Source organism: Amia ocellicauda, chromosome 4 (assembly GCF_036373705.1).
Source record: "Amia ocellicauda isolate fAmiCal2 chromosome 4, fAmiCal2.hap1, whole genome shotgun sequence".
Classification (NCBI taxonomy): Eukaryota; Metazoa; Chordata; class Actinopteri; order Amiiformes; family Amiidae; genus Amia; species Amia ocellicauda.
In genome coordinates, this window is record NC_089853.1 from 34,689,823 (window position 1) to 34,717,406 (window position 27,584).

The window sequence follows — 27,584 nt, forward strand, 5'->3', positions numbered from 1 at the left end:
TCATAGCGATCTGAAACTGAAATTTGGGAAGAGTCAGAGTCAGGTTCTTGGCGGCAAAATCACATACACGGTTTAGTTCTTTAAGAAATGCGACTTGTCTTTGTCTAAAAGCGTGTATGCTAATTTCTTTACAGCTGCTACTTCAGATAAAAGCAGCCATTCTTCCACAGAGTGTGTAATGTTTCACAGCATTAAAAAAAACGAGGTATTTATGCTAGTAATACAGCCGTTTGCAGAAGAAAATACGAAACAAAAAAACAAAGCCAAACACTTGAGCTAAAGGGCATCAAATCAGAATGAACAGTGCAAGTAATGGTTAAGATATGATAAGCCGCGAGCTTGCATAGGGTTTCTGTAGCGCATCGTGGTTTTACAGTTGTTTCCAAATTCTAATTCTAATTGTTCCCCTCTCGTTTTACACAGCTCAAGAGTTTAGTTTATCCTTATCAAACCGGGTCTTAAAACACAAGGAGAAATCAAAAGACAAATGTCCCAATAATTCAGTTGGGCTAAGCCTCATGCATTATTCCACTTGGAATCTCTTACTCGGGCAAGAGTTGCAGTTAAAATGCAAAAGATTAGCCAAAGCTTTGAGGGCCCTCTTATTCAGACAATACGGCGAGCGAGCAAATTACTTCTCCATTGTCTGCGCGCTCTGTGTAAGTTCTTGTAATGAGCGGTTTGGATGTTGTTGTAACAAACACCCAGCAGTGTTTTAGTGTGTGCAGCATAGAAGTATTGCCTACGGTTGTGTTCCCAGCTTGTTTGCACAGACCTGGCTGTTGCAATACAGTTACCAGCAGTGTGAGTCTGGAGTGTGAGCTCATGGTAACACCCTTCTGGGGTCCCTAGAGAGATAAAAGGCAGTTTTGTGAAGGTCGCTACAGTGCACAAACCACACGTTCTCGAAAGGGGGAGGCTGCTGGTTTGCCTTCTCCGATACTGCTTAATTGCAACAGGAACACAATGAGCTTTTGGTGGGTTACTGTCATTCCGGCACTAACCACAGAGAAAATGTAAAACCCAGTCCAGGCCTTATTTAAGGACTAGGAATGCACAGTTTATTGTACTAATGCCTCCTTTAAAAGAAATAAAGAACAGTTAATACACTATCAGGAAGGGGGGGGTGGCTTGTGTGTTTGTTTTACAGCCTTCTCAGAATTTACACAGGGAATTAGTTTTTCCCCTTAAAAGAGTCATTATCCTTGCACTGTGCTTTTTTTTTGGTCCAGCACAGGTTTTGGATTCAGTTGTTTATTTAACAGCGATGGGGAAAGTAATAAAAATTGAATTTCCTGAAGCCGAGGTTCAGGAATAGTCTTTAACGTTAACAGACCAAGTTGAAAATGTAGGAAGTGGGTCTGTGCCCAGGAGTGCCTTACAAAAGATAATCAAAATTACAAAAAAAAAAATCCTCTTGATTTAGGCCTGGAATGTCTCGGAGGCACCTGGTACAAAAGAAAACATCCTGAAAAAAATCGTAATGAGTAGGATAATGATAATGATGATGAAGGTGTTGAATTGTTGTTATTTGTATTAATAATATAATTATTATAATTTCCATTACCCATTTCAGAAACACTTTAGATTCGTTTCCGGGACAGATTTCCTGGTCCTCGATGGTGTGAGGTTATGTGGTTTTCCATCTAAACTTCTAATTAGTTAAGTTAATTGAACTAATTATAAACTAAACTGAACCAACTTAACCCCTTCTGTAGGTCTAATGCAGGTAACACTTTAAACAACACTACTTAACACAGCAACCTTGAGGACTGGATCTGAAGCACAGTGAGGAGCAGAGGCACCACTTGTGTACAACAGTGATGTGTGCCGGGGTTGGAGCCGCCAGATTCCAAGGAAGTTTGATTATAGCAGATTGTTTTCCATTCACAGATGTGTTTTGCATGCAGTTGTGCATGATGGTGAAAGAGAGGAAAGTTTGAGTAAAAAAAAACGACCGTAAGATAACCCCTTCTCCCTTTATTGATCGTTGATTTCCCACATGCCCCACACCACAGAGTGAGGGTTAAATGGCAGTTGGGAGGGCGCACTAAGCTTTGAGGAAGTGCTGCTGTCTTGAGAAGAGTAAGTGGGGGTCTTGGGGATGCAGGGGATATCAATAATAAAACACGGCGTACCCCATTGCCTCGTGTGGTGTTAAAAGACAAACACTCAGGTAGCCTCAGAGCCACCGCTGGCTGCTATGTGGGTCAGGAGGAGCTCTCGGTGGAGCGAAGGAGATTTATGACGAGTGCCATGGAATTGTTTCACTGCCTCTATTACTGCTGCACAGAGCCCAGCCAGGCTCCCAGCCCTGGAGCGAAGGGCTGGCTTTCCAACTGAGGCTGTCGCTCTTTAAACGACCTTCAAATTAGCCTTGTTTTCCGTGCAGAAAAGCCTCCAAGGGGTTCCTGGAAAGATTTTATTTTCCTTCTTTTTTTCCTCCCCTCCCCCTCCCCGTCTTCAGCAAAGTAAAAGTGCCAAAAACCTAAGGTCAAATACCTGGAATGCTGTGGATCTGTGTCCCTGAAAGCTCTTCAGGGTAGCCAGGAGGAGTTGCAACCCCCTCACTTCACCCCACCCACAAACTCGATTCCCAATGAATTTGAAAGGAAATACACATGTGCAAATTGACTCTGGCTGGGTGGTGACAATTTTTAAACACACTTACCATGTTATAAATATAGAAGAGAAACCGCCGCTCTGCTCTGTATTCAAGCTTAATGGGTTATGTGTGTTTCTGGAACACAGCCAGTGCTATGATACTTTTCAGAATAAGCTAATTGACTTACTGGGGGTATGAACTTAATGAAAGCTTGTTCAGTTAGTGAGTTCTTAATAGCAGTCGACGAGTTTGCCAAACTGAGCATCATACCTCCCATTGTGGCTCCATGATGTCGGGATACATACCGCAGTTTGGGTTTTCAAAACTCTCCCTCAAGCCACAATTCATTTGATTTAAATAGTTTTAACAAGTATTAATTGCTGAATCCCACTTGTTTCACCTTTCTGTCCATCACTGTGTGGCCCACCTCACTAATGAAGTATGCTTGATTTTATTTTTTTAAAGGTGTGAATGATACACATTCTCAATGATGCATAATACATACAGTGAAAAAAGTATTTGATCTCCTGCTGATTTTGTACGTTTGCCCACTGACAAAGAAATGATCAGTCTATAATTTTAATGATAGGTTTATTTTAACAGTGAGAGACAGAATAACAACAAAAAAATCCAGAAAAACGCATTTCAAAAAAGTTATAAATTGATTTGCATGTTAATGAGTGAAATAACTATTTGATCCCCTATCAATCAGCAAGATTTCTGGCTCCCAAGTGTCTTTTATACAGGTAACGAGCTGATATTAGGAGCACTCTCTTAAAGGGACTCTCCTAATCTCAGCTCGTTACCTGTATAAAAGACACCTGTCCACAGAAGCAATCAATCAATCAGATTCCAAACGCTCCACCATGGCCAAGACCAAAGAGCTGTCCAAGGATGTCAGAGACAAGATTGTAGACCTACACAAGGCTGGAATGGGCTATGAGACCATCGCCAAGCAGCTTGGTGAGAAGGTGACAACAGTTGGTGCGATTATTCGCAAATGGAAGAAAGACAAAATAACTGTCAGTCTCCCTTGGTCTGGGGCTCCATGCAAGATCTCATCTCGTGGAGTTTCAATGATCATGAGAACGGTGAGGAATCAGCCCAGAACTACACGGGAGGATCTTGTTAATGATCTCAAGGCAGCTGGGACCATAGTCACCAAGAAAACAATTGGTAACACACTACACCGTGAAGGACTGACATCCTGCAGCGCCCGCAAGGTCCCCCTGCTCAAGAAAGCACATGTACAGGCGCGTCTGAAGTTTGCCAATGAACATCTGAATGATTCAGAGGAGAACTGGGTGAAAGTGTTGTGGTCAGATGAGACCAAAATCGAGCTCTTTGGCATCAACTCAACTCGCCGTGTTTGGAGGAGGAGGAATGACCCCAAGAACACCATCCCCACCGTCAAACATGGAGGTGGAAACATTATGCTTTGGGGGTGTTTTTCTGCTAAGGGGACAGGACAACTGCACCGCATCAAAGGGACGATGGACGGGGCCATGTACCGTCAAATCTTGAGTGAGAACCTCCTTCCCTCAGCCAGGGCATTGAAAATGGGTCATGGATGGGTATTCCAGCATGACAATGACCCAAAACACACAGCCAAGTCAACAAAGGAGTGGCTCAAGAAGAAGCACATTAAGGTCCTGGAGTGGCCTAGCCAGTCTCCAGACCTTAATCCCATAGAAAATCTGTGGAGGGAGCTGAAGGTTCGAGTTGCCAAATGTCAGCCTCGAAGCCTGGAGAGGATCTGCAAAGAGGAGTGGGACAAAATCCCTCCTGAGATGTGTGCAAACCTGGTGGCCAACTACAAGAAACGTCTGACCTCTGTGATTGCCAACAAGGGTTTTCCCACCAAGTACTAAGTCGAAGGGGTCAAATACTTATTTCCCTCATTAACATGCAAATCAATGTATAACTTTTTTGTAATGCGTTTTTCTGGATTTTGTTGTTGTTATTCTGTCTCTCACTGTTAAAATACACCTACCATTAAAATTATAGACTGATCATTTCTTTGTCAGTGGGCAAACATACAAAATCAGCAGGGGATCAAATACTTTTTTCCTCACTGTAGATATTTGTATCTGAGGAAAATCTACACAGTGGAGACCATGAAACAAGCTAGAGAAGATTCTGACAAAACTTTTCACAATGTCCAATGACAGTCATATTTACAAAAACTGGATGCAGCTTCATGTTCAAGAACTCTCAGATGCAGCAAGAAAACTGGACTTAAAATGAACTTGAGTAAAACAAAAGTCATATTTTACAGTTTTGTTAAATCTAAGAATATTGATTCTCAACATAGTCAATATTATGTCTACCTTGGACAACAAATCAGTGTAGGTGGAGAAATTATGGAAGAAATTAAAATAATAGAAATGGAGTGCATTTGGAAGAAACAGCATGCTCTTGAATGAAAATCTACCCACTCACCAGAAGAGAAAAAAAATGGATCCATGCATTGGACACATTGCAAGAAGAACAGATCAAAAATTGACAAAGGAAGTTATTGAATGAAACCAAGACCTAGAAGACAACAACATAAAAGGTTGGGAAGACATAATAAACACATACACATACACAGTTGTGGCATCCTTCAGTGAATTCCTTGTTGTTTATCACTGAATAGTACAATGAAGTGAAGATAATGGTTAGAAATTAGTCATTCATTCCTTACTCTGGACAACAGAGGGCAGCAGAGAGACTGCTCCCTGTGACAACATAATATCACAGTGGGCTCCCTACCAGTTTAGTTGAACAGGCTACACTTCAATTAGGCATCTTTTATTGCAGATCAGACCTGTCTGCCTGTCCTCACGCTGCGAATTTCCAAGCCCTGCTTTCTTCTGTGCTTGTTTCTGGTTTTCCCCTCTCACTCCCCTCCCTTTGTAATATAACAAGGGGATCAAGATGAATGTTGTTAAGTTGAAGGAAAATCTAATTTGTGTTTTACTTCCTAGACATCAATACTTCCACTTTCTTAAAAAAAAAAAATAATAATAATAATAGGAAAAATACAACCCACAACAATATGAGTGATGATGTTGTGGCCAGCAGGCACCACATGCTGCTGACAGAGTAACTTGTGCCTGCTGTTTATTCTGCTCCAGAGCTGCTGTTGTCAGAAGCCCTTTTAAGTGCCTGTTGTGCAGCTTGGAGAACAGGACGGGCCTGCGCACTTCTCAGGGAGAGCAGACGTCTCATGTGAGGAGTCATTCCTTAATGCAGTTTGTCGTTAGCTGTTCTAATGAGCTGTGCACTTGCCCCGTCCTGGCAACTCTGCTCACGTGGAACCCAGTTCACTTCACAAAAGCACCTCACACTCCCACACTAACTGTGTCTCTTACTGTTAGGTACCTAAAACAAAAAACGCCAGGCCTACACATGGTTCAGCTCTCATGCTTCCCGCACCCCACCCATTAGGCCCCACCTCCCCTAGTGGAGGAGGAACCAGCTGCCAAGTGATGTCAAGGCTTTACCATCTCTGTCCCAGCACCTCCTGTCCAATCCCCTTTTCACACCACGTCCTACAGTTCGTCTCTCTGTTTTACAGCCTAGAAACTGCTACTATCAGCACTATTTGACACTGCCCTCTCCCAAGGATCAGAACATAAGCATCTCGGTTTTACACCCGCGGGCTGTTCAGAAGCACTGTATATACTGTACTCCATTTTGTTTTTCTGTTTTACTTTTTGAATTTCTAATCATATATGAATTTGATGGAAGCAGTCAAGTGTTATGCAAGTGAAAATGAGAAAAAAATATTCATGATTCATGATTAAGGTGAAACAATTGACACCAGAAAGTCACATCATTGGTGCACAAATTTGTACACCCTGTGTGTGTGTATGAGTCTAATTCTGTTTCTCTCGAAGTCAGCCTGTTGCATGCCACGTTGCTAATCTACCTCATCATAGCCATCATCAGTCAAAATCGGGATGCACCAGGAGCCCTACCAAAGGGGAATCAGTAAAGGAAAGTATCTGCACAGTGCTTCAGCTCGTGCCTTGCTTGACTTAACCACATACGAACGAGCTGACACAGAGGTTGTTCATCATGCCCTGTTTATTTGCATAGAGCATGCATCATTTGTCTGACGTCGAGACTTAGTGTGATGCCTCTATCAGCGCGTGTAACCAGAAGCTTTTTTACCAAGCACACAGCTCAGACACCATAGCAGACATACGGTGTAAATATTTGAGCACCGTGGTTGTCATATTGGGTTTGGGAAGCATGTGCCTGTGACTTGGAGTCCCAAAAGAAGCTAATGGCAACATATTTTTAGGATTTGCAAAGTACCAGTTCTCGTTTGTTGGAAGCTCACTTGTATTTTCATAGCAGCTGGTCTCTGTCACTATTGGAGTATGCCCTCCAATCTTGCTGCATTAGAATGACGACCAGTGCTAAATTCCAAACGGAATATAGAATTTCAGCCGCAGTGCTTTTTCATTAAAGAAAAAAAAAGTCCGTCCTCAGGAAGGCTTCTTCTGCAGTATTGCTTCATTCATCTTATTTAGACTGTATCATAAAGTTTTGGCTTAATCTTTTCATCAGAGGTTTTAATTGTACAGTGTTCTGTTTTTTTGTTTTTTTTTTTATTAGTAAAATAACATATGTCATGTCTTCATCGTGAGAGGAGGTTAGGATTATTAAAAGATGTAGAAAATATTGTTTTTTCTACCCCTCAGTATTGATAATCCAAGCCTTGTGTCCCCTGTCTTGTATGTGGAGTCCCTTCTTTCCCTGCTTTTCCTCTATTTTCTTCAGTTGATGTCATTCCAGTACTTTTAGAGAAGGGATTCTACTGACAGCAGCACTATATAATAACTATCTGTTCTTCATGCTGCCTGTTTATGTTACATTGCCTGGAGGCAATCATTAGGCCTTAAACTGTGGACTCCTAGAGATTTATTTTCTTCTACAATAGTCTGTCATCTGGTGGGAGTTTTCATTTCTCTTGTTGATGCCCAATGGTTTATTTTTATTTTAACATTTTGTGTTAATTATTAGCTTAAAATGTTTTTGTGAAGTGCTCTGCAGCAATCTTGTGAAGGAACTATACCAATTATAAATTGAAGGATGGTGTAAGAGAGGGACTGTATCTCCCAGTGTTCAGTTTTTTCTGGTGCCTATAAAGATGAAGTAACTGGATCACAATTTATACATAAACCTCAAGTGCTCAATGAACCTGAAAGTTTAGATTGATGACAGTTCCAACTGAATTAAGTACTATGACTAATAAATCAAAAACAGTGCTTTCTCAGACAATTATTTTAATTTTACAGTCATTAACAAGATTAAACAAGACTAATTAAACTAATTAACACACCTTTTCTACTGCCACACATTTCCCCCAAACCTTGTGGCATCTAATAAATGATTCACTTATGTATTATAAACTGTTTTCTTTGTATATACCTACTTGGTAAATAAGGTGACATACACTTCAACAATACAGTGACCAAGCTTGTAGTGTGAAAAATGACGGATGTGTCTGATAACACATTTAAGAGAGTGCATGCTTTCTCTCATCCCCCTGAAGAAGCAAAGAATCATAGCAGTGGGCTGAGATGACTAAGTGGTCTTTCCAAATCCAGTGTAAAGTAAATGGGAACTCAAATATTTTTACAAAAAGAAAATAAAAAAAAACAGTGAAGTGTATCTGTCTCTTACAGAGATTGGAGACCTGAGGGACCTGGAGACTCTGGACGTGTCTATGAACCGGCTGAGCGCCCTGCCTGAGAGACTGCAGCACTGCCTGTCCCTGCAGTGCCTGACTGCTGACCGCAACACCCTGAGCTGCTTCCCCCGCCAACTCTGCCAGCTGCACAGCCTCAACGAGCTCTCCATGGCTGGCAACTGCCTGGCTGCCTTGCCCCTGGGTGAGTCAAGGCCAGCGCTCCCCACACATGCACCACTCAGGACCTGCCAATGTCATTACCATTACCACCACCTCACAACATGGTCGTCAGTCCAAAACCTTACATTTATGTCAGCCCTGTAACAAAGATCTAGGAGACTATTACATAATCACCACATATGCACTGTATCCCCTGAAGAGGCAGGATGTTTATATTCATTTGGATATTTACATTAAAAAAAGCATTAAACAAAAAGCAAGTTCGGAGAAATCATTGAAAAAATAATGATTTCAGGTAAGAATGAGCATGATTGTCCTTTATTATTAGGGGATATTTTATAATAAGCCAACTGCTTTGTTCATTACTTAATAATCTACTTCATTGGAATGGCTTGGTTGAGTCTTTTTTACAAACTTGGCTGTCGGGTCATTTTAATTCAGGCATGAATTTCACAGGGCCATATACCTGACAGTAAGCCCCATCCTCACTTAAGTGCGCTCAGTCCCTCAGCACCACAGGCCTACAGAGCCATTTGTCATTTCATTGAAAGCCAAATTGCATCTAGACTTTTATTCTTTATAAATCTTGTTAGTGCTGAAATCTTTACCCGATGTCCGACCTCGGAAGGAAGTGGCTTGTCATTCTTTGCAGAACAGAATCTGGGTAAATATAGTTGTACAACAGCCAAATGTACTACTTTATGTTAGTCCATCAGCCTGTTCCATTTTGTGGTTGTGTGTGTGCAAGCGAGAGTCTATGTCCAGATTTGCGGAAGCCCAGCACAGCACAGACATGTCAAAACACTCACTTTGAACAGATAAGAGAGACATGGATAATAGAGTAATTTTTAAGTATGATTCCATTTTTATGTTTAAAAAGAAATATATATCATTGTCTTCTAAATACTACATTTTGTAGTGAAGAGACGTATGTGTGTGTTTGTGTAAAGCTCCATAAATTAGGTCTTTAAGTAAATGTAATACCAGGACTAGGCACCTGTTGTTTCCAGATCAAGTGCACATGAAGAGTGCCTGAAGATTTCTCAGTGATGTGTAAATATTGTAATTTGTATGGTATTTTTAAATTTCTTGTAATTATAAAACATTTTTTTACCCTAAACCCCATAGGCAAAAAAAAGAGTTGTGAGTGGGTTTTTAGGTGGATGAGTATATGCATGTGTAGGGGGACATAGAACATAAACCCAAAGGCTTGAGCAGATCTATTGGCATCCTTGTTTATTTCATTTTCTTCCAGAAATTTAAATAAGACAGATGTTGGGATTTTTTTTATGTTTTCTTTTCTTTCTTTTTTTTTTTTTTGTCAAAATGAATCTCATCGAAGGAAGCCTTTTTGAAAGGAGAATTAAGATCAAAGCCCATTGAACAGCTTCACTCCATAGGTTTTTTTGTGTTGATATCCTGCCAAACATTTGGAGCTAATTTTCCACCTATCAAAATGGAAAATCGTTGGGGAACGTGATCATAACTCACCGACGTGCAGGGGAAACAATAAGAGGATCAAGTTGGTGGAAAAAACAATATCTCACCAATTCGCTCAGAAAAAGACAGACGGTTTTGGAACTACGTGAAAGGATCCTAGAAATTGCAAATTACAGATGATTTTGAATGTAGCTGTTTGGGTTTATTTGTTCGTGGAGCTGTATAATCTCGACTTCATTGATCACATACAATTTTAGATTGTCCATCCTGCTTATCTTTCTAAAGCCCTCAGAACCGTAAAGTAAAGATATAGAAGTATGCACTTCCCCGTCTGCTTTTACCCATGAGTCAGTAAGTGGGTCCAATCATGAATTTAAGAAGTAGAATCTGCCTTTGGGTAGAAATGAGAATAATCCTGTAATGGTGGTATTTATAGTCTTTGAACAAAATTAATGCAACGTGTATGGTGCTGTTTTTAGTCTTTTTTTTTTTTTTTTTTTTTTCTCTCAAATGTTTTTTTTTTTCTTTTTCTCTGGACACGTGTGCAGAATGCCTCTGAGCATTTTGTTAATCTGATGCACTGATAAAAGCCTCATGCAGTGTGTTTAACACCAAGTTGTTGTCGCATACTGTTGCACCATTCCTCTTATTAGGCAATGTTACAAGAGATGGAATGCTTTTTAAAAATCTTATCACTTCCTCCAGAGGGCTTTAAATTGGTATCTCCTGAACATCTCCACATGATTATATATACTGTAAATATTCTGTTTACATATGGCCTTAGGCATAATTTTTCAGTGCTGTATGATTCATGCATGAACTTTCCAACACGTGCTGTAACTACTGAGGAATCATAAGTCGAAATGAAAACCATTTTTCGTTTTGTACAAAATTTTCTGAACTGAAACTGCACTGCTGTTGGCAAGGGTGCCTTCCCTTGTTCCTATCCACTGCATCTGCTAACAGAAAAGTCACTATTATTTAAGATTCTTTCTATTTCAAGTGTAACCACTACTCTTGCAGGCATAATCTTATAATAGTTGTGGGTTGATTGCGAGTCTTATTTAAATAATCTAACAATCTTTTTATGATTGGTATGCTTCTCAGTTCCAGTTCAAGGTCTATGCCAGCTGCTTAAGTGTCCTACAAAAACATTCCTTTTAGGAAGAATCAACATTGGCATTAAAATCCATGGGTTTTATTCATTATGTTAAATGGGATTTTTTTTTTTTTTTTAATGTTGCTGAATTAAATTGGAATCCCATTTGAACAGCTGCTTGAGAAATGTAAAACACAGTAGACAGTCCTCTGTTGCAGTTTTGTAAAAGACATCGAATCTGGGTAATCTAAGAAAATATTTGAGGGGTCAAAAGGCTGGCAACTGCAAAATACTAAATGGATAACCTTTTGCAGGGGAAGAAAAAAAATAGCAGGCATTGAGATTTTTGTATTCTTTATCTGAGGGGCTTTAATGGGTTGCTTCCACGTTGCATGCTGATTCCACACAGGGCTCTTTTGAACCTGCTTCAAACAATAGTGCGAGCGGACAACACTGCACGTTTTGTTCCGTGCCAGCCATGTGGATGGCATATGCTAATGCTATGATGTCAGGAGCAGAATCAGTGTTTGTTAGGGATTGGTAGCTTCTGGTCATTCCCCGGAGCAAGTCTTTGATCTGGAGAGACTGAAGGAGGCAAATGGAAATGTTTCAGACACAGCAGTGCTCTTGAAAGTAGCCACATGAAAAGAGCCTTTGTGGCATCGTGTTAGTCTTCCCCAGATGGACAACTTCCTTCGGCTATAAAATCTACCCAGCCAGATGTGATGTGCAGCATCATGAGAGCAGAAAATCCTGAAGTTTCACTCCTTCCCCAGTCCTTCCCCATGTGTACAATAATTATGCATTAGAATGCTTAAAGATTGTCCATCTTGCTGGCATCTTGCTCATCCTTTGCTTTAACCCCAGTTCTTTTTATTTTTTATAGATCACTTCATCTCTTTAGTTCAGATGATTGCTTGCATTGCGTCTTCCAATATCAGAAAGGTTGACTTTCCGTCAGAATTGCTTTGCCATAATGGAAAATGCCTTTGGGGCACCAAGTCCTTAGTAAGGGGTTGCTGATGCGTCCTATGTATACGACATAAAGTCCTTGATAAGTCTTCAGCTGTGTTCTGTTGATTGTACTGTGAACTTCAACATGAGATTGAAAGAAGACAGCAGTTTAGAAAACTCCTGGCTCTCTGTCTCTGTACAGGGCTGCTGCTGTGTGAGTGCATTATGAGGTATGTTTTGTGCTGTTCAAGTGCCAGTCTTATAGACTGTTTGATATGAATAGCTCTGAACAACTCCTGTATTGCTGTGGCCTTTCCTTTTCTATCCTTGCATCTGAAATAACCCAGGTAATTTTTGTTAGCCCTGCAGCGTCTCATTGCCTCCACACCTCTCGACACATTGTCTGGCTTTAGCAGAGGGCTGCTCTTGTACCCCGCTAAGCAAACCATAGAACAAGCAAACCACAATATTGAGAAATATATCTTTTTTTTTCAGGGCAGGGTAATTGACTGGATAGCATAACGGCTTAATCAAAGAAATGAAATAAAAGGAGACACGCAGGTAGTCACCCATGCGGAAATGAGCAAGTGCTGCTATGCAAGTTCCTCAGGTCTTCTTGACACTTATCTCCATGTCACACTGTGAGCCTCTCTGAAGATGAGCCACTGGAGCCTGCAGGGTGAATTCCTCTCATTAGAGCCCTGTCCTTGTGAGCCAAACATCTTGTGTATTGTAATGAGTTTTGCATGCTAATGAAGGGGATTTTACTACACTTCAAAATGTACTGCTGTGCCAGCCTCCACCTCCGCTTAACTGCACCAAATCCTTACCTTAGTTATGACTGGGATTGCTTTCAAAGCTTTTTCCTGTAGCACACAATTTGCTTACTCCACATGAACTCCAGCCGATTCCAAGCTTTGCCTTAAAAATGTCTCCCAAATTTCCCTCCAAATTTCATGCATTGACATTGATAGCAAATCCTTTGTTAAACCCAATAGCTTATAGCTGAAATCAGTTGTCGAACTACATACTCTGGGGAACCAAGCAGTGTCTGTGCAGAAACCAGTATTCTCTATCAGTCAGCTCCAGACACATCACCAGTGTTGTATCAGTTATATATACTTTAAAGATACTTTAACATTCTGTGACTGTCCTTGGTGGTCAAAATGGCTGATCGTGTCTTTTGCAAAAGTTTGATTTGTCACTTGCACAAACATTTTCTTATTTTGAGGACAATGAGAAGAAACTCATCCTTTTTTCATTATTTATTGTTGCATGAACACTCCTTTCTCTATGGCAGTTGGGAGTAAACAGAATTGCATATTTTGTGGTACATAAACATTTTGCAGAGGATTTGACTTGAATTTGTATACGTAATATGGGCACATTTGTTCAAATATCACTGTAAGGTACAGAGTATTTTTGGGAAAAGTCACAATATGACCATCTCTATTTTCATTCCTCTGTTGTCGTGTGCTAGATTTTCACCTTTAAACGTCAACCCTGAATTCTAGAACAAAACGGGCCGTTTTTGTTTTGAACTGGAGTTTCACCCCCCTTGGCATTTTTCCTATTTTGTTGCATTACAACCTGTAATTTAAATGGATTTTTATTAGGATTTCACGTAATGGACATACACAAAATAGTCCAAATTGGTGAAGTGAAATTAGAAAAATAACTTTCTAAATTTTTTTTTTTTTTTAAATGGAAAAGTGGTGCATGCATATGTATTCACACCCTTTGCTATGAAGCCCCTAAATAAGATCTGGTGCAACCAATTACCTTCAGAAGTCACATAATTAGTTAAATAATGATCTGTCACATGATCTCAGTATATATACACCTGTTCTGAAGGCCCCAGAGTCTGCAACACCACTGAGCACGGGGCACCACCAAGCAAGCAGCACCATGAAGACCAAGGAGCTCTCCAAACATGTCAGGGTCAAAGTTGTGGAGAAGTACAGATCAGGGTTGGGTTATAAAAAAATATCCGAAACTTTGAACATACCACGGAGCACCATTAAATCCATTATTAAAAAATGGAAATAATATGGCACCACAACAAGGAGGGCATTAATCAGAGAGGCAACAAAGAGACCAAAGTTAACCCTGAAGGAGCTGCAAAGCTCCACAGCGGAGATCGGAGTATCTGTCCATAGGATCACTTTAAGCCATACACTCCACAGAGCTGGGCTTTACGGAAGAGTGGCCAGAAAAAAGCCATTGCTTAAAGAAAAAATAATTAAACATGTTTGCTGTTCACCAAAAGGCATGTGGGAGACTCCCCAAACATATGGAAGAAGGTACTCTGGTAGGATGAGACTAAAATTGAGCTTTTTGGCCATCAAGGAAAACGCTATGTCTGGTGCAAACCCAACACCTCTCCTCACCCTGAGAACACCATCCATGTGTTTCATTGGCAGGGAATGGGAAACTGGTCAGAATTTAAAGAATGATAGATGGTGCTAAATACAGGAAAATTCTTGTCTTGTTTCAGTCTTCCAGAGATTTGAGACTGGGACGGAGGTTCACCTTCCAGCAGGACAATGACCCTAAGCATACTGCTAAAGCAACACTCGGCTGGTTAAAGGGGAAACATTTAAATGTCTTGTAATGGCCTAGTCAAAGCTCAGACCTCAATCCAATTGAGAATCTGTGGTATGACTTAAAGATTGCTGTACACCAGCGGAACCCATCCAACTTGAAGGAGCTGGAGCAGTTTTGCCTTGAAGAATGGGCAAAAATCCCAGTGGCTACATGTGCCAAGCTTATAGAGATGTACCCCAAGAGACCTGCAACTGTAATTGCTGCAAAAGGTGGCTCTACAAAGTATTGACTTTGGGGGGGTGAATAGTTATGCATGCTCATGTTTTCTGTTTGTTTTTCATATTTCTTGTTTGTTTCACAATAAAAAATATTTTGCATCTTCAAAGTGGTAGGCATGTTGTGTAAATCAAATGATATAAACCCCCCAAATCTACAAAATAGGAAAAATGCAAAGGGGGGTGAATACTTTCTCAAGGCACTGTAGATGCCACTTTCTTCTAATCATAAATTTAACCACTATAATATACAGGTTTGTAGTTTTGTATTAGCCGGTGGGTCAAAGTTGTGATTTAATCAGGCCCATTGTTTCAAACTGAAACTGTATTTCAAGGAACTCTTTAAAATGCCACTTCAGATGTGTAGACTTACTATTTTGATATCTGCTTGGGGATAAAAAAAACTCCAGTGAGGTTAATCTGTTTTCTTGTTTGTAATTAACTTTTTGCTTTCACTCATATGTACATTGATGATGCATAATGCATTTGTTTTCTTCTTACAATAACTTGTGGTATCCTGTGAGATGTAGCATTAAAAATAACAATTTAAAACATGTTAATAGTTAATAATTAACTGTTAAAAATATGAACACTTTATAAAATATAAAAAAAAATTACCTTTTCTTTAGATTAAGTCTTTAACCTTCAATTCTTAGGCCATCATGTGATGCCTCATTATCGGTACAAATTAATTGGGCTGCTTAGTGACTCAAACACTCCACTCAGAGTACAGGTCATACTTTACTGTGGCCAGGATTCCCTGTGGGGCAATAAGCACGGTTTTCTCAGATGGTTAATACACCAGGCCAATGCAAGCTCTGCACTGTTGCAGGATGCATAGTCCTCCTCACCACGGTCTACACCTGCTGTTTGTGCTGTGGACTTGTAATATGAATAGAAGAAAATGGCTCAGTTTCACAGGAGGTGCATGTGTGGCCTAGCTGCCTACATCCCTCCAGTCCCAAGCACCAGGGTTGCAGCGGTGACCCAAGCTGATTTACAAGTGGCTGTTACAAATTGGGAGGGTATTCAAGAAAAAATAATTGGCAATTACAAATAATAATAAAATAAAGCAATATCTCGTTTCATGCAGCCTGCAGCAGTACAGACTTGCTCACTCATCCGGACTAAATGATTGATCGTGTGGATGTTTCTGTCAGATCTAGGGCGGTCTCGGGAGCTGCAGTTTGTCTTTGTTGACAATAACATTCACCTGAAGGGCCTCCCATCCTACCTGTACAACAAGGTGATTGGCTGCAGCGGGTAAGGACATGCTGTCACCTTCTCTATCTTTTTTGTGTGTATCTGTGCTTCTGTATTAATCACTTGGCTGCTCAACAGACTGACAGCACTCTGCACTGCAGGGAGAAAGCACATTAAACACGCGCCATCCAGACAGCTCCTGTACTCTTGTTATCAGGCCCCAGTGGCAGATAAGATTAGATTAAAATTTCTGATTTTGATGGATGTATTTATTAGTGTGTTTGATTAAAATCAAAGTAAAAACTGTTTGTAAACTAAAGCAGTATTAATATATTCCTTTCACAAAATCATCAATTTTTATTGTCACTTGTAATGCTGTAATTATTTAGTCTTTTGCTATAGTTCCTTCAAAACACAATTATACAGTCACAATGTAAAGAGCAAAATGTGTTCTAAAGACTTAACAATTCTATGGATATTAGAAGTTAACAGATTATAATGAGTGTTTCAGCCTAACTTAATTACTAAATTGATAAGCAAGTGAATCTAGATGTTGAACAAGATCAGTGTTTAGAGAGTTGTAAACAATGATAATTCACAGCATTTTCTGTATTCTCTCTCTATTTTCATCTTATATCCCTTAAGTAGCAGTCACTGGAAGGGCCTCCAATCCTGCCTGCTTTTTCTGTGCAACTGTCCATGTGTGCACTGTTAAACACCGTTTGCCCTGGCTGTGCTCCTGTGCAGGTGTGGCCTGGCTGTGCACGTGTCTGATGTGAGGCTGCTCTCCGTGGACTCGGGAGAGATGACCATCCCACTGCCCGCGGAGGTGAAGGCCATTGGCTTAGAGGCAGATCGTGTGCTGCCCCTGCAGGAGCTGGCAATGAGAGTCCTGCACAACATGTACAGAGCCCCCATGAAGGGTGAGTCACAGCCCTCCTAGTTAAAACACTGTTTAATGGAAAAGGCCAGCCTTATACTGAATCAGTTCCTACCACAAACATTGCTGGATGGTAAATTCTGATCTAGCGCAAATCAAAACTTTGACCTCCCGGTAAAACACAAATTACATGTATGTATCCGATCGCTGTTTAATTTATTGTCAAAAACCTCTTACTACTACTGATACATAAAAACACAGTAAAGTATGAGTTTGTAAATTGTGATACGCAGGTTGTCAGATTTTTTTTAATATATAGTTTAGGCCAATATGCATCCACATTTATAACAAAACAATATACACTCACCTAAAGGATTATTAGGAACACCATACTAATACTGTGTTTGACCCCCTTTCGCCTTCAGAACTGCCTTAATTCTACGTGGCATTGATTCAACAAGGTGCTGAAAGCATTCTTTAGAAATGTTGGCCCATATTGATAGGATAGCATCTTGCAGTTGATGGAGATTTGTGGGATGCACATCCAGGGCACGAAGCTCCCGTTCCACCACATCCCAAAGATGCTCTATTGGGTTGAGATCTGGTGACTGTGGGGGCCAGTTTAGTACAGTGAACTCATTGTCATGTTCAAGAAACCAATTTGAAATGATTCGACCTTTGTGACATGGTGCATTATCCTGCTGGAAGTAGCCATCAGAGGATGGGTACATGGTGGTCATAAAGGGATGGACATGGTCAGAAACAATGCTCAGGTAGGCCGTGGCATTTAAACGATGCCCAATTGGCACTAAGGGGCCTAAAGTGTGCCAAGAAAACATCCCCCACACCATTACACCACCACCACCAGCCTGCACAGTGGTAACAAGGCATGATGGATCCATGTTCTCATTCTGTTTAAGCCAAATTCTGACTCTACCATCTGAATGTCTCAACAGAAATCAAGACTCATCAGACCAGGCAACATTTTTCCAGTCTTCAACTGTCCAATTTTGGTGAGCTTGTGCAAATTGTAGCCTCTTTTTCCTATTTGTAGTGGAGATGAGTGGTACCCGGTGGGGTCTTCTGCTGTTGTAGCCCATCCGCCTCAAGGTTGTACGTGTTGTGGCTTCACAAATGCTTTGCTGCATACCTCGGTTGTAACGAGTGGTTACTTCAGTCAAAGTTGCTCTTCTATTAGCTTGAATCAGTCGGCCCATTCCCCTCTGACCTCTAGCATCAACAAGGCATTTTCGCCCACAGGACTGCCGCATACTGGATGTTTTTCCCTTTTCACACCATTCTATGTAAACCCTAGAAATGGTTGTGCGTGAAAATCCCAGTAACTGAGCAGATTGTGAAATACTCAGACCGGCCCGTCTGGCACCAACAACCATGCCACGCTCAAAATTGCTTAAATCACCTTTCTTTCCCATTCAGACATTCAGTTTGGAGTTCAGGAGATTGTCTTGACCAGGACCACACCCCTAAATGCATTGAAGCAACTGCCATGTGATTGGTTGGTTAGCTAATTGCATTAATGAGAAATTGAACAGGTGTTCCTAATAATCCTTCAGGTGAGTGTACACTGAGTGTACAAAACATTAGGAACACCTGCTCTTTCCATTAAAGAGATGGACGAGGTGAATCCAGGTGAAAGCTATGATCCCTTGTTGATGTAACCTGTTAAATCCACTTCAATCAGAGTAGATGAAGGGGAGAAGACATGTTAAAGATGTACTATTAAGCCTTGGTACAATTGAGACATGGATTATGTATGTGTGCCATTCACAGGGTAAATGGGCAAAGCAAGAGATTTGAGTGCCTTTGAATGAGGTATGGTAGTAGGTGCCAAGTGCGCCTGTTTGAGTGTGTCAAGAACTGCAACGTTGTGGGTTTTTTCACACTCAACAGTTTCCCATGTGTATCATGAGTACACGCATCCATCATGTGCTGCATGTCAACATTGCAGGCTGCTGGTGGTGGTGTGATGTTGTGGGGTGTTTTTCATGCCACAATTGGGCCTCTTGATAAAAGTGGAGCAACGTTGCCACAGGATATCTGAACATCATTGCCAATCAGTTGCATTCTTTTATTGCAGACGTGTAAACAAACAAGCTCAGATCACAGTAAAACATCTAAAGAAAATTAGTGAAAAACACAGTTCTCAGACAATGTTGGATAAAACAGAAACTACATCATGTTTTTGCTGTGTTTTTTTTTGCAATAGTTTAACATACGTATTAAATAAGTTACATTTTTGAGGGCATTTTTAAATACATTTTTAAAAGCAAATGAATCAGTGCTGTGCTGCCTGCGCTATAATATTCTGCAACTGTTGTATCAGCAGTATTGAGCACTGAGCAGGACTTGACACATGTAAAATGCAAATATAAACTAGACCAGCATGTAACACTATCTTCTTATTTGCTCTAATGTATAGTACATGCACATTTTTTTATTTGTGTGTGAAATTGCTCATATACCATGTCCATTGTTCTAATGTATAGAACATGGATATTTTTATATTTTTCCTTTATTCTCCCTTATTCTAATGTATTTAATTTATTAAATTTGATTTGTGATTGTTATTTATCATGAAAATTAATGTTAAGTTAATTATGTAAAATGTAAAAATATAAAAATCCTGCCTTCAGTGCATATTTGACAATTTCTCTCTCACAGGGAGAGATTTGAGGGATCCATGCTAGAAAATGTCTGTTTTGCATGCTAACAAAAAAGTAAATATTGACAGATATATCGGTAATCGGGAAATTTAGCTTCCCAATTATCGGTATTGGACCCAAAAAAACTGTATCGGTCGAGATCTAGTTACATCACAATAGAACACAAATGGCAACCTAAATGAAGCCTTGCAAAAGTGAGATTTAAATGGTATTATCTTGCATCATTGGGATTTATTTATAATGACTTATTCATAACATACCTTATCGATAGACAGTCTTATAAATGAAGGGTGGATCTTTTCCTGCTCTTTAATAACTTGAATAATATTTTCATTTTCTGCGACCTGGCCTGTATTTCTAACAAGTTAGGAAAGTCAGCTATTTTCAAGATCTCAGCCTGGGTTTGGTCTTCTTGAGGCTGTGGTCTGCCTGAAGTCTCTAGGAGCTCTTAGCAATGCTACATGTTTCACAACCTGCTTCTTGCTCTTTCAGGAAAAAGTGCAGTGTCCAGGGTGGCCCAACTCCAGTCCTGAATGGCTGCATTCCACCAGGCTTATAGGTGTCTCTGAAACCTCAGCATATTAAGGACTAGGAACAGTTGTTTCATGGGTACTCTTAAACCAATAATTAATGATTGAAGTAGGCAGTTCAGAGTTCAAGTGAAAGGAACCTTATGTGGTCCTTCAGGAGCAGAGATGCACAGGATCCGCAGTGTTTCTCAGTCTTTACATACCATTCTTTGCCTCAGCCCATGGTGAATTTTTCCCTGCATGGTTTGCACTTTTACCCTTGTTGCCCATGGTATATTAATTGTTGAAGAACAATAATGTGATTCGTCATGGTTAATGATTATAAGTGCAGTGCAGTATTCTCCTTATTATGCTCACTGCTCTGCTAAAACCATCACTAATGTAGTCAAGTTCATAGTCATTCACAATAAGGCATGGGAAAGACGTAGAAAAGTGCTGTAAATGAAAACAAAATGTTGAGGTAAACCAAGGTAAAAGTGTGAAATTGCCATGGAATTAGCACGTTACACGTTTTAGGAGTACAACATCCATTGGATTTGCTTCCTGGCAGCGTACACCACAGATGTAGACTCCTTCCCCTTGATTCATTTATATAGAACATTAATTAATAGGTCCCTGCAAAGCTTACTGTACAGCTTGATTTTTGCCAAGTGTTGCATGCATGGCTTTGAAGTTGGGCTTCCAAATGAAACCCATAAATATCCAGATATGGTCTTAAGCCATTGACATTGTTGCCCTAAACTCAGCCTAGAAAAACAAGTGTCTCTTTCTGAACAGCATGACTTTTAACTTAAGTCACATGATGACTTTGATAAAGAGCTTTTTAATAAACCAAATGTTTATACATTTCTCTTTGCTTTGAACAGAAGTCAGCTGCCGTAAGTCATAAGGAAGAATTAAGTGCAAAAATCAAGAAATGTTAGTCCTGAAATGTGACTGAAATAATAACCCCACTATCAGACCACAAAGGAAGTCTGCAAGTTTGCATACAGCCAAGCAATTGATATGAAAAGTTCAGGAAGGCAGACCACGAAGCCACAAGTCTTTCTTAAGTAATGTGTATGTCCTTGTTTCATACTGGGTTTACAAGGTGTCTTCTACCCCCACCCCCCAAAAAAAATGTTTTTTAAATGTGTGAAATATCAGAATACAAATACATGGAAGCATGCAACACAAATTAAGGTTGTCTGTGTCTAGGAGCATAAAATTCCTTGAATAAGACATGAAGTCAGTGTCCCTTCTGCTAAACAGATGTGAAAAAAGAAATCCCATCCTGCACTTAGCTGAAGACAAACTGCAAACAGACAAACAATCAGGAATTGTAATTATGTAACTGAACATTCTACAATTAAAAACCTAAGTGGATGTTTTGTGTTTACGTTGAAAGCATTTGAGGCTTGGATGTACTATTAGAATTCATATTTTCAATTTTTCAACACATCAAGCAATAGAAGCTATAGAAACTAGTGCCTTAAGATCTGAATATCAAATTGCCATTGCTGAATAGCCAAAGAACATAAAAGGTGTTTTTTTATTGCACAGGAGTCTGCTGGTTTTATAGTGTGCATGTGGCCCAGATGAGTAGGAGTGTGATTTTGGCAGAGTGGAGGATCTTTTATATGCCAAGGTATAAAAATATCTTTCCATGTGTCTGTCTTACCACAACAATGGAGTGATCTTATATGGGGTCAAAAGTGCTGATAACTATATAGCAGCAAGCACTCCTTACTGGCACTCAGTTTGACTTTGAAATCACCACCAGTTATACCTCTCAACCAGGGCTTTATTTGAGCAAAATCTCAATTTAAGACTGTCCACATTCCGGGACCTCTAAGCACAGCTCTGGGACCTCCTGATGACATGATAAATTGTACATGCACATTTACAATTTAAAAATGATTTTAAACACTGTCACTGTTATATTTTATCGACGCTATTACATTCCATTACATTTCAGGATGGAAATACTGAAAAATGTGAGAATTTAATACTTAAAATAATATATTTTTGCCAATATTGGTTACCCATGGGTTATACAGTATAGTGGGAGATTTCACTATACAGTACAGTCAGATTCTGAAACCCTACGACACGTCCTTTAGAGTGAAAATGTTTCATACATAGAGTATGCCTAATAGCATATGATGTTATTTAAAATTACTAATTATTACAAATTCATAATTACTATAAATAAGTATTTACTAAAATATGTAAATTTATCCTTGTTATCATGTTATCTACAGTGGTGACTTGAAAATGTGTAGAAAATGCATTACATTGATGTTAAGCATTAGATGTTGAACAGAACTATGTTTTTTTCCTTGTGAGTATGCTCTGAACTGTGTTCTATAGCCATTTATGGTATGTGGCATTAATATTTGCACAGATATATGCCCTATTTCCTTACCATGTAAGCAAATGTCACCAATCAAATGGGACAGTGGTATTAGTGGGGTGGGTTTTATGAGTCACAAGGACTTTACACTTACTGGCACTAAGCCTTGCCTCTCTTAAGCTGCTATAAAGAACCTCTTTTGTGTAGTGAACCACATGGAAGTCATCACAAGGGAACTCTCTCTGGTATCAGTGGAGAAATGGGCTTGCTGCTAATTGGTCCTGCACATTGAAACTCTTGAAATAGACATACCAGGCATCCTTTTAATGTTATTGTCTGGTTTGTCAACCTCAAAGTGCAACAGAGTACTAAGGTTTCTGCAGAAGCGGAGTAACGTGAAGTCTTTTCTTTGAACCTGCCAGGAGCAAAATTGCCTTGCAGTTGGGTCTTGGAATATTTATTATTAAAGCTAAGCCAATGTTGACTGTCTAGGTGTTATGTCTGAAATCAGTATAATACGTTAAATTACACATTCAATTCCAAATAATATAAATTCACAGTCAAGCCAAGACAGCGCACTTGTTTTCCACCATTGACATTGCTTTGTTTTATGTCATTTTACTTCAAACCAAACAACTCTGTGCTGGCCCTGAAAATTCCTTCTAGGCCAATAGGCTTCATCAAAGTCGTTTTGGCCCTACTACTGTGAATAAACACACAGCCACAATAATAATTATTACTGCACACAGGTTAAGAATGTAAATAAATCAACGTTGCCAGCTGCAATGAAGTGATTAACAGAAAGGTTGCAACTGCCTTATTGATTCCCAGCCAGTCTCTGGTTTGAGCAATGTTGGTGATTTATTGTTTGTTGTAAAAGTTCAATGCCAAGGATGCCAGCCAGAGACCTCTCCGAATCTTCCCCAGCAGCTAACGGTGCTGTTTGTTGCTGTTGTTGTTTTGATTTCTACTTTCCAGACGCCGACTTCTTGCCCCCGATCTCATTGCCCAAGAGCCTGCTGGAGCTGCTGCAGTGTCCCCTGGGTCACTGCCACCGCTGCAGCCAGCCTATGTTTACCATCGTCTACCCCAAATTGTTCCCTCTGAGGGAGACGGCGCTGGCAGGAGTGCACCGCAGGTAGTGGCACTGGGCGGCACAGGGGGACCTCTCCGGACTCTGCGGAGGAGGGTAACACACAGTAAACAACACGCACCACAGCCTGGCCTTCGTCTGCAGCTCTGCAACACTAATCAGCACAGCCCCCCCACCCCTCGCCTCAGCCTCCTCCATACATGCAATACCTCTGATCTCATTTCACACCTTATTTGTTTATATTTATATGTATTGTTTTGGATGTATTTATGTCTTTGTGTGAACCTGCCTGAGTTCAGTCACTCGCCTACATGTTACAGCTGCAGTTGCTGTGAATATGTCACACTCCTTTGCCAAAACCTGTCTCGTGCGTTTCCTTCCCGAAACCAATGATCAAGATATATAATACTTAAATATAGGGGTAGAAGTAAAATTATACCTAATCATAGGCGTATGTGTGTCCCCCCAATATTGAGAGAGTGTCAATAATTTGCCAATAGGCATAATTTAAGGGTGGTACATGCCTCCCCACTTCAAAGACGCATTAATTCTTTTCATTATTGATAAGATGTATGGGTGAAACTCACCCCCCTTCCCCCCACTTGACAGCTCCGCAGCAATTCCCCCACTATCCACTCAACAACCCCCTCATGCTGGACACCCCCCCACTTATGAAATAAAACCCACACCACTGTACCTAATTGTTTGTTTTAATCTCTGTGTGTGTATATTTATACACACCATGACCACTACATGGGAAGATGGGAAGATGAAATAATAAACTTTATAGATTGAAAAGGGTTGCTATAGATTGAAGCATGTGGAAACATCTTGACAGGCATTCCAGCAGTGCATTGATATGGGCTGATGATGATATACATATATTGCGTGTGTGTTTTTGTGAGAATATGAGTGTTGAACAATCTGAAAAGTAATTGGTGATAAACAAGTATAGTTAAATTATTGTATTTATAGTATTTATTTTTGTAAATTAATTGCCACTGTTTCGACTGCATCTGTATGTATTTAATTAAAACCAATTAGAAAACTCAAAAACGTAAAAAAAAGCACTTTGATTGTTCTGCCCATTAACTCGTGTGTGTGTGTGTGTATATAAATGTATATAATATGGTTCTGGTCTGTTTATTGTAAAAGGACCTAATGGTGCAGTAATGATATTATTAATTTACATTTTCAACCGTCAGTTGTTTGAGCCACAGTTTGGGGACTGGGGCAAATTTATAGATACCCAGCCCCTGCTGTGTCCCCACTGTCGCTCAGTGCGGTGATGGCACATTGGAGTGGGTCTGGAGGAGAGGAGAGCTAATTGAAAGGGAAGGCAGCTCTTGTTGATTTCCTTTGACACTGCTGCGTTGCCAGAGGTAGGGTGTGCCGCCTCATGCTGTGAATTTGCACAGTGCCTTACTGTGTCTGCATGAAACACGGTTTTGTGAAATAACAGCCCATGCCGCGATTACCTGGGCAGGCAGCCAAAGGCACCAGATGAATTTAATAGAAAAGAGACAACAACTTTACCTGCCATTTTATTATACAGGGGGCACCGCGGGCTATTTGCAAAATTGTTGTGGATGTGTGTGGCGCTAATAGAGGCTCTTGCCTGTGTCAGTGCAGGGACGAAGGTCACCCTAGCCGATCTATCTCATTAAGAGCATGTGTCACCCTATGTCACAGTGGAGTCCCTTCTCGGCTGTCTAGCACGGCAGGTTTGAGACCTGGCAAGGATGCAACGAACAATCATGGCATTGATTTCCCCACCCCCTGAAAAAATGTTTGAGGTTTTGAAACATTCCCAGGGCTGATTTAACAAGTCCTGATCTTTTTTTTTCTTGTCATTCCACAGTCCACAACAGATAGGTTAATCATAACATGAACGCAAAATCCTGCGAGATACAGCCTCGGCCCACGATAGAGCTCACTGTAGGGCCTGCCAAGCTGAGCCCACATTCTGCCCGAGCTCCGCCAGGAAAGTTTGAATCAGCAGCAGTTTAATCAATGCGCACGGACACTCAGCAGGAAAAAAAAAACAGAAAGCAACCCTGAACTGCGCCAGAGTGGACAACCGTGATTGTAGCCGACAGCAAATTTATAGTCTTATCTAATTGAAAAAAAATGAGCGATGGAGATAAAGTGCTGAGATCATTACACTGCACCTTAAGATATAAAGCTGGAGCCACAGCTGCTGCTCCATTCTGGAAGCTGTCCAGCGCTGTGAGCCGCCAGCCTTGCCAATAACATCACCACTTCACGCCTCTTGTTTACTTTTCTTGTGGTTTGTGTTTGTGTTGCTTCATTTTTATTTATTTTTTCCTTTACTCTGTTACAGGACAACAGTGAGCTTCGTTGCATACTGCTGCTCCAGCCAGTGCCTCAGCATGTTTGACCTGCAGAGCTGATTTCAAGGGCCTTTCTTTCTCACTGGAAGATGGCAAAAAGAATCCTACTGTAATGGACTCCAATCCCTCCCTTGTAGCTTTTCAGAGCAGAGCAGGTACAAGCAGGTCTGGTCAGGGTTTTAAAAGCAACCTCTCTGGTGTTCTTTTTTTGTTTGCACTTTTTACAGTTTATCCTGAACATAAAACAATATACCAGCCTCCCTCCTTTAAGAGCAATATCATTCTCATGTATGTGAGATCTCTTTATTTTTAAAGGTGGTGGGGGGGTATAGACTCAATGCAGAATGCTTGTAAAGCCTAGATGTGGAAAGTGGATTTCTACAGCCTCCAACTCCACATGAACCACCGATTTGACTCTAATCAAACACTCAAGCTCTCATGATTCACAGACACTGGCATCTGGATCATCCTCAGTTGTGCTTGTCGTCTTGTTGGCACTGTGATTTTCATCCTTCCCGTTCTAAAGAAAATAAGCTAAAGTATTTTTCTACCTGACATTTTTTTCTCTCCATCCAAAAAAAATGCAGTAAAGATTTGTAAATAATGAGCATTTTTATAATGAAAAATGTTTTTCTCACCCCCCAGTCCCCTACATCTTAACTATGCTTTTCTGTGTTACTCTATAGTACATTGCAATTACTCTTCAATAAAGTAGTAAATTGTTATGTTTTGTCTTGAAAGTTTTCATACATTAACACATAAGGTGCTTAAAAGTTCCAAATGTTTGTATGTGTTGAAAAATCTTGAAAAATATACTCAATTAATTGATGAACAGTCACAAAGCATTTGAAACTATCTTTCACTGCAGAGGAACATGATAAGTAAGTACAATCTTTTTCAGGGTAAGTAATGTGTTCAGCATTTCTTTGGGTTGAGACGTGTAGTGAAAACAGCTGACAGTCGCCTGGAACAGGAATTCAAACTTGTAAGGAGAACCACCACTGCCTGTGCTGTTTCGGCAGTCTCTCCATAAGCAATGACATGACACTTCTTTTGTGTACTAAATATTGTGTACTGTTCTGTACCATACTGTGATGGCAAAGCAGGGGGCAGTAGAGTTCTATTCACATGGCAGTTAAAAGGTTAAGAGAATGGAAATGAACAGAAACTAACTAAACATTTTTATAAAACATCAATAGCCTAAGTAGAATTATGTGTAGGCCTACATTTATTTTAAGATAACTTATAACTGGAAGATGTCTCGACGATATTAGTTATACTTCATTCTACATCAAAGTAATGTAATACCATTCAGCATGCATGTTAAACCTGCTTATAGATTATATTATTGTCTGTGTGTATATATGTATATAAGCTGTGTGCATTGTTTTTGTATTGATCTTGCTTTGACCTGTAGTCCATATATATTTATTTCAAACCTGTGAATGTATACTTTGATTTGAGGTTCTCACAGATTACTTGCTAAAATGTACCTCAAAGAAATAAGTTACCTTCACTACATCACTTCAAAGTCCATATCTAGTGCTGGATATCAGACTGAGATTACTTAGACTGAGAACAGAGGGGACAGTTACCCACCATTAAGCATGCACAGGTTCTGCTCAACAGTCACCAACCTTCCCCTCTGAAGTGTACCGCTGGATTTTCATTGCCCTGGAGTTGTTTGTCTTACAGCAATGATACAGAAGAGCCGAG

At 40.2% G+C, this 27,584-nt stretch overlaps 1 protein-coding gene across 3 annotated transcripts in view; it reads left to right on the top strand.

Annotated features, from left to right (window-relative positions):
* lrrc28 (leucine rich repeat containing 28) overlaps positions 1–26,593 on the top strand; it is a 40,243-nt gene extending 13,650 nt beyond the window's left edge. For 2 of the 3 annotated variants that reach the window (XM_066701953.1, XM_066701954.1), the window contains exons 6-11: positions 8,290–8,496; positions 15,950–16,052; positions 16,740–16,915; positions 17,829–17,885; positions 23,400–23,559; positions 25,859–26,593. In XM_066701953.1, coding sequence (XP_066558050.1) covers positions 8,290–8,496; positions 15,950–16,052; positions 16,740–16,915; positions 17,829–17,885; positions 23,400–23,559; positions 25,859–25,928 — 773 coding nt within the window. In that variant the 3' untranslated portion in view covers positions 25,929–26,593. The remainder of the gene's footprint in view (positions 1–8,289; positions 8,497–15,949; positions 16,053–16,739; positions 16,916–17,828; positions 17,886–23,399; positions 23,560–25,858) is intronic. The other variant, XM_066701955.1, reaches the window with a different exon arrangement.
* The last annotated feature ends 991 nt before the right edge of the window (positions 26,594–27,584 follow it).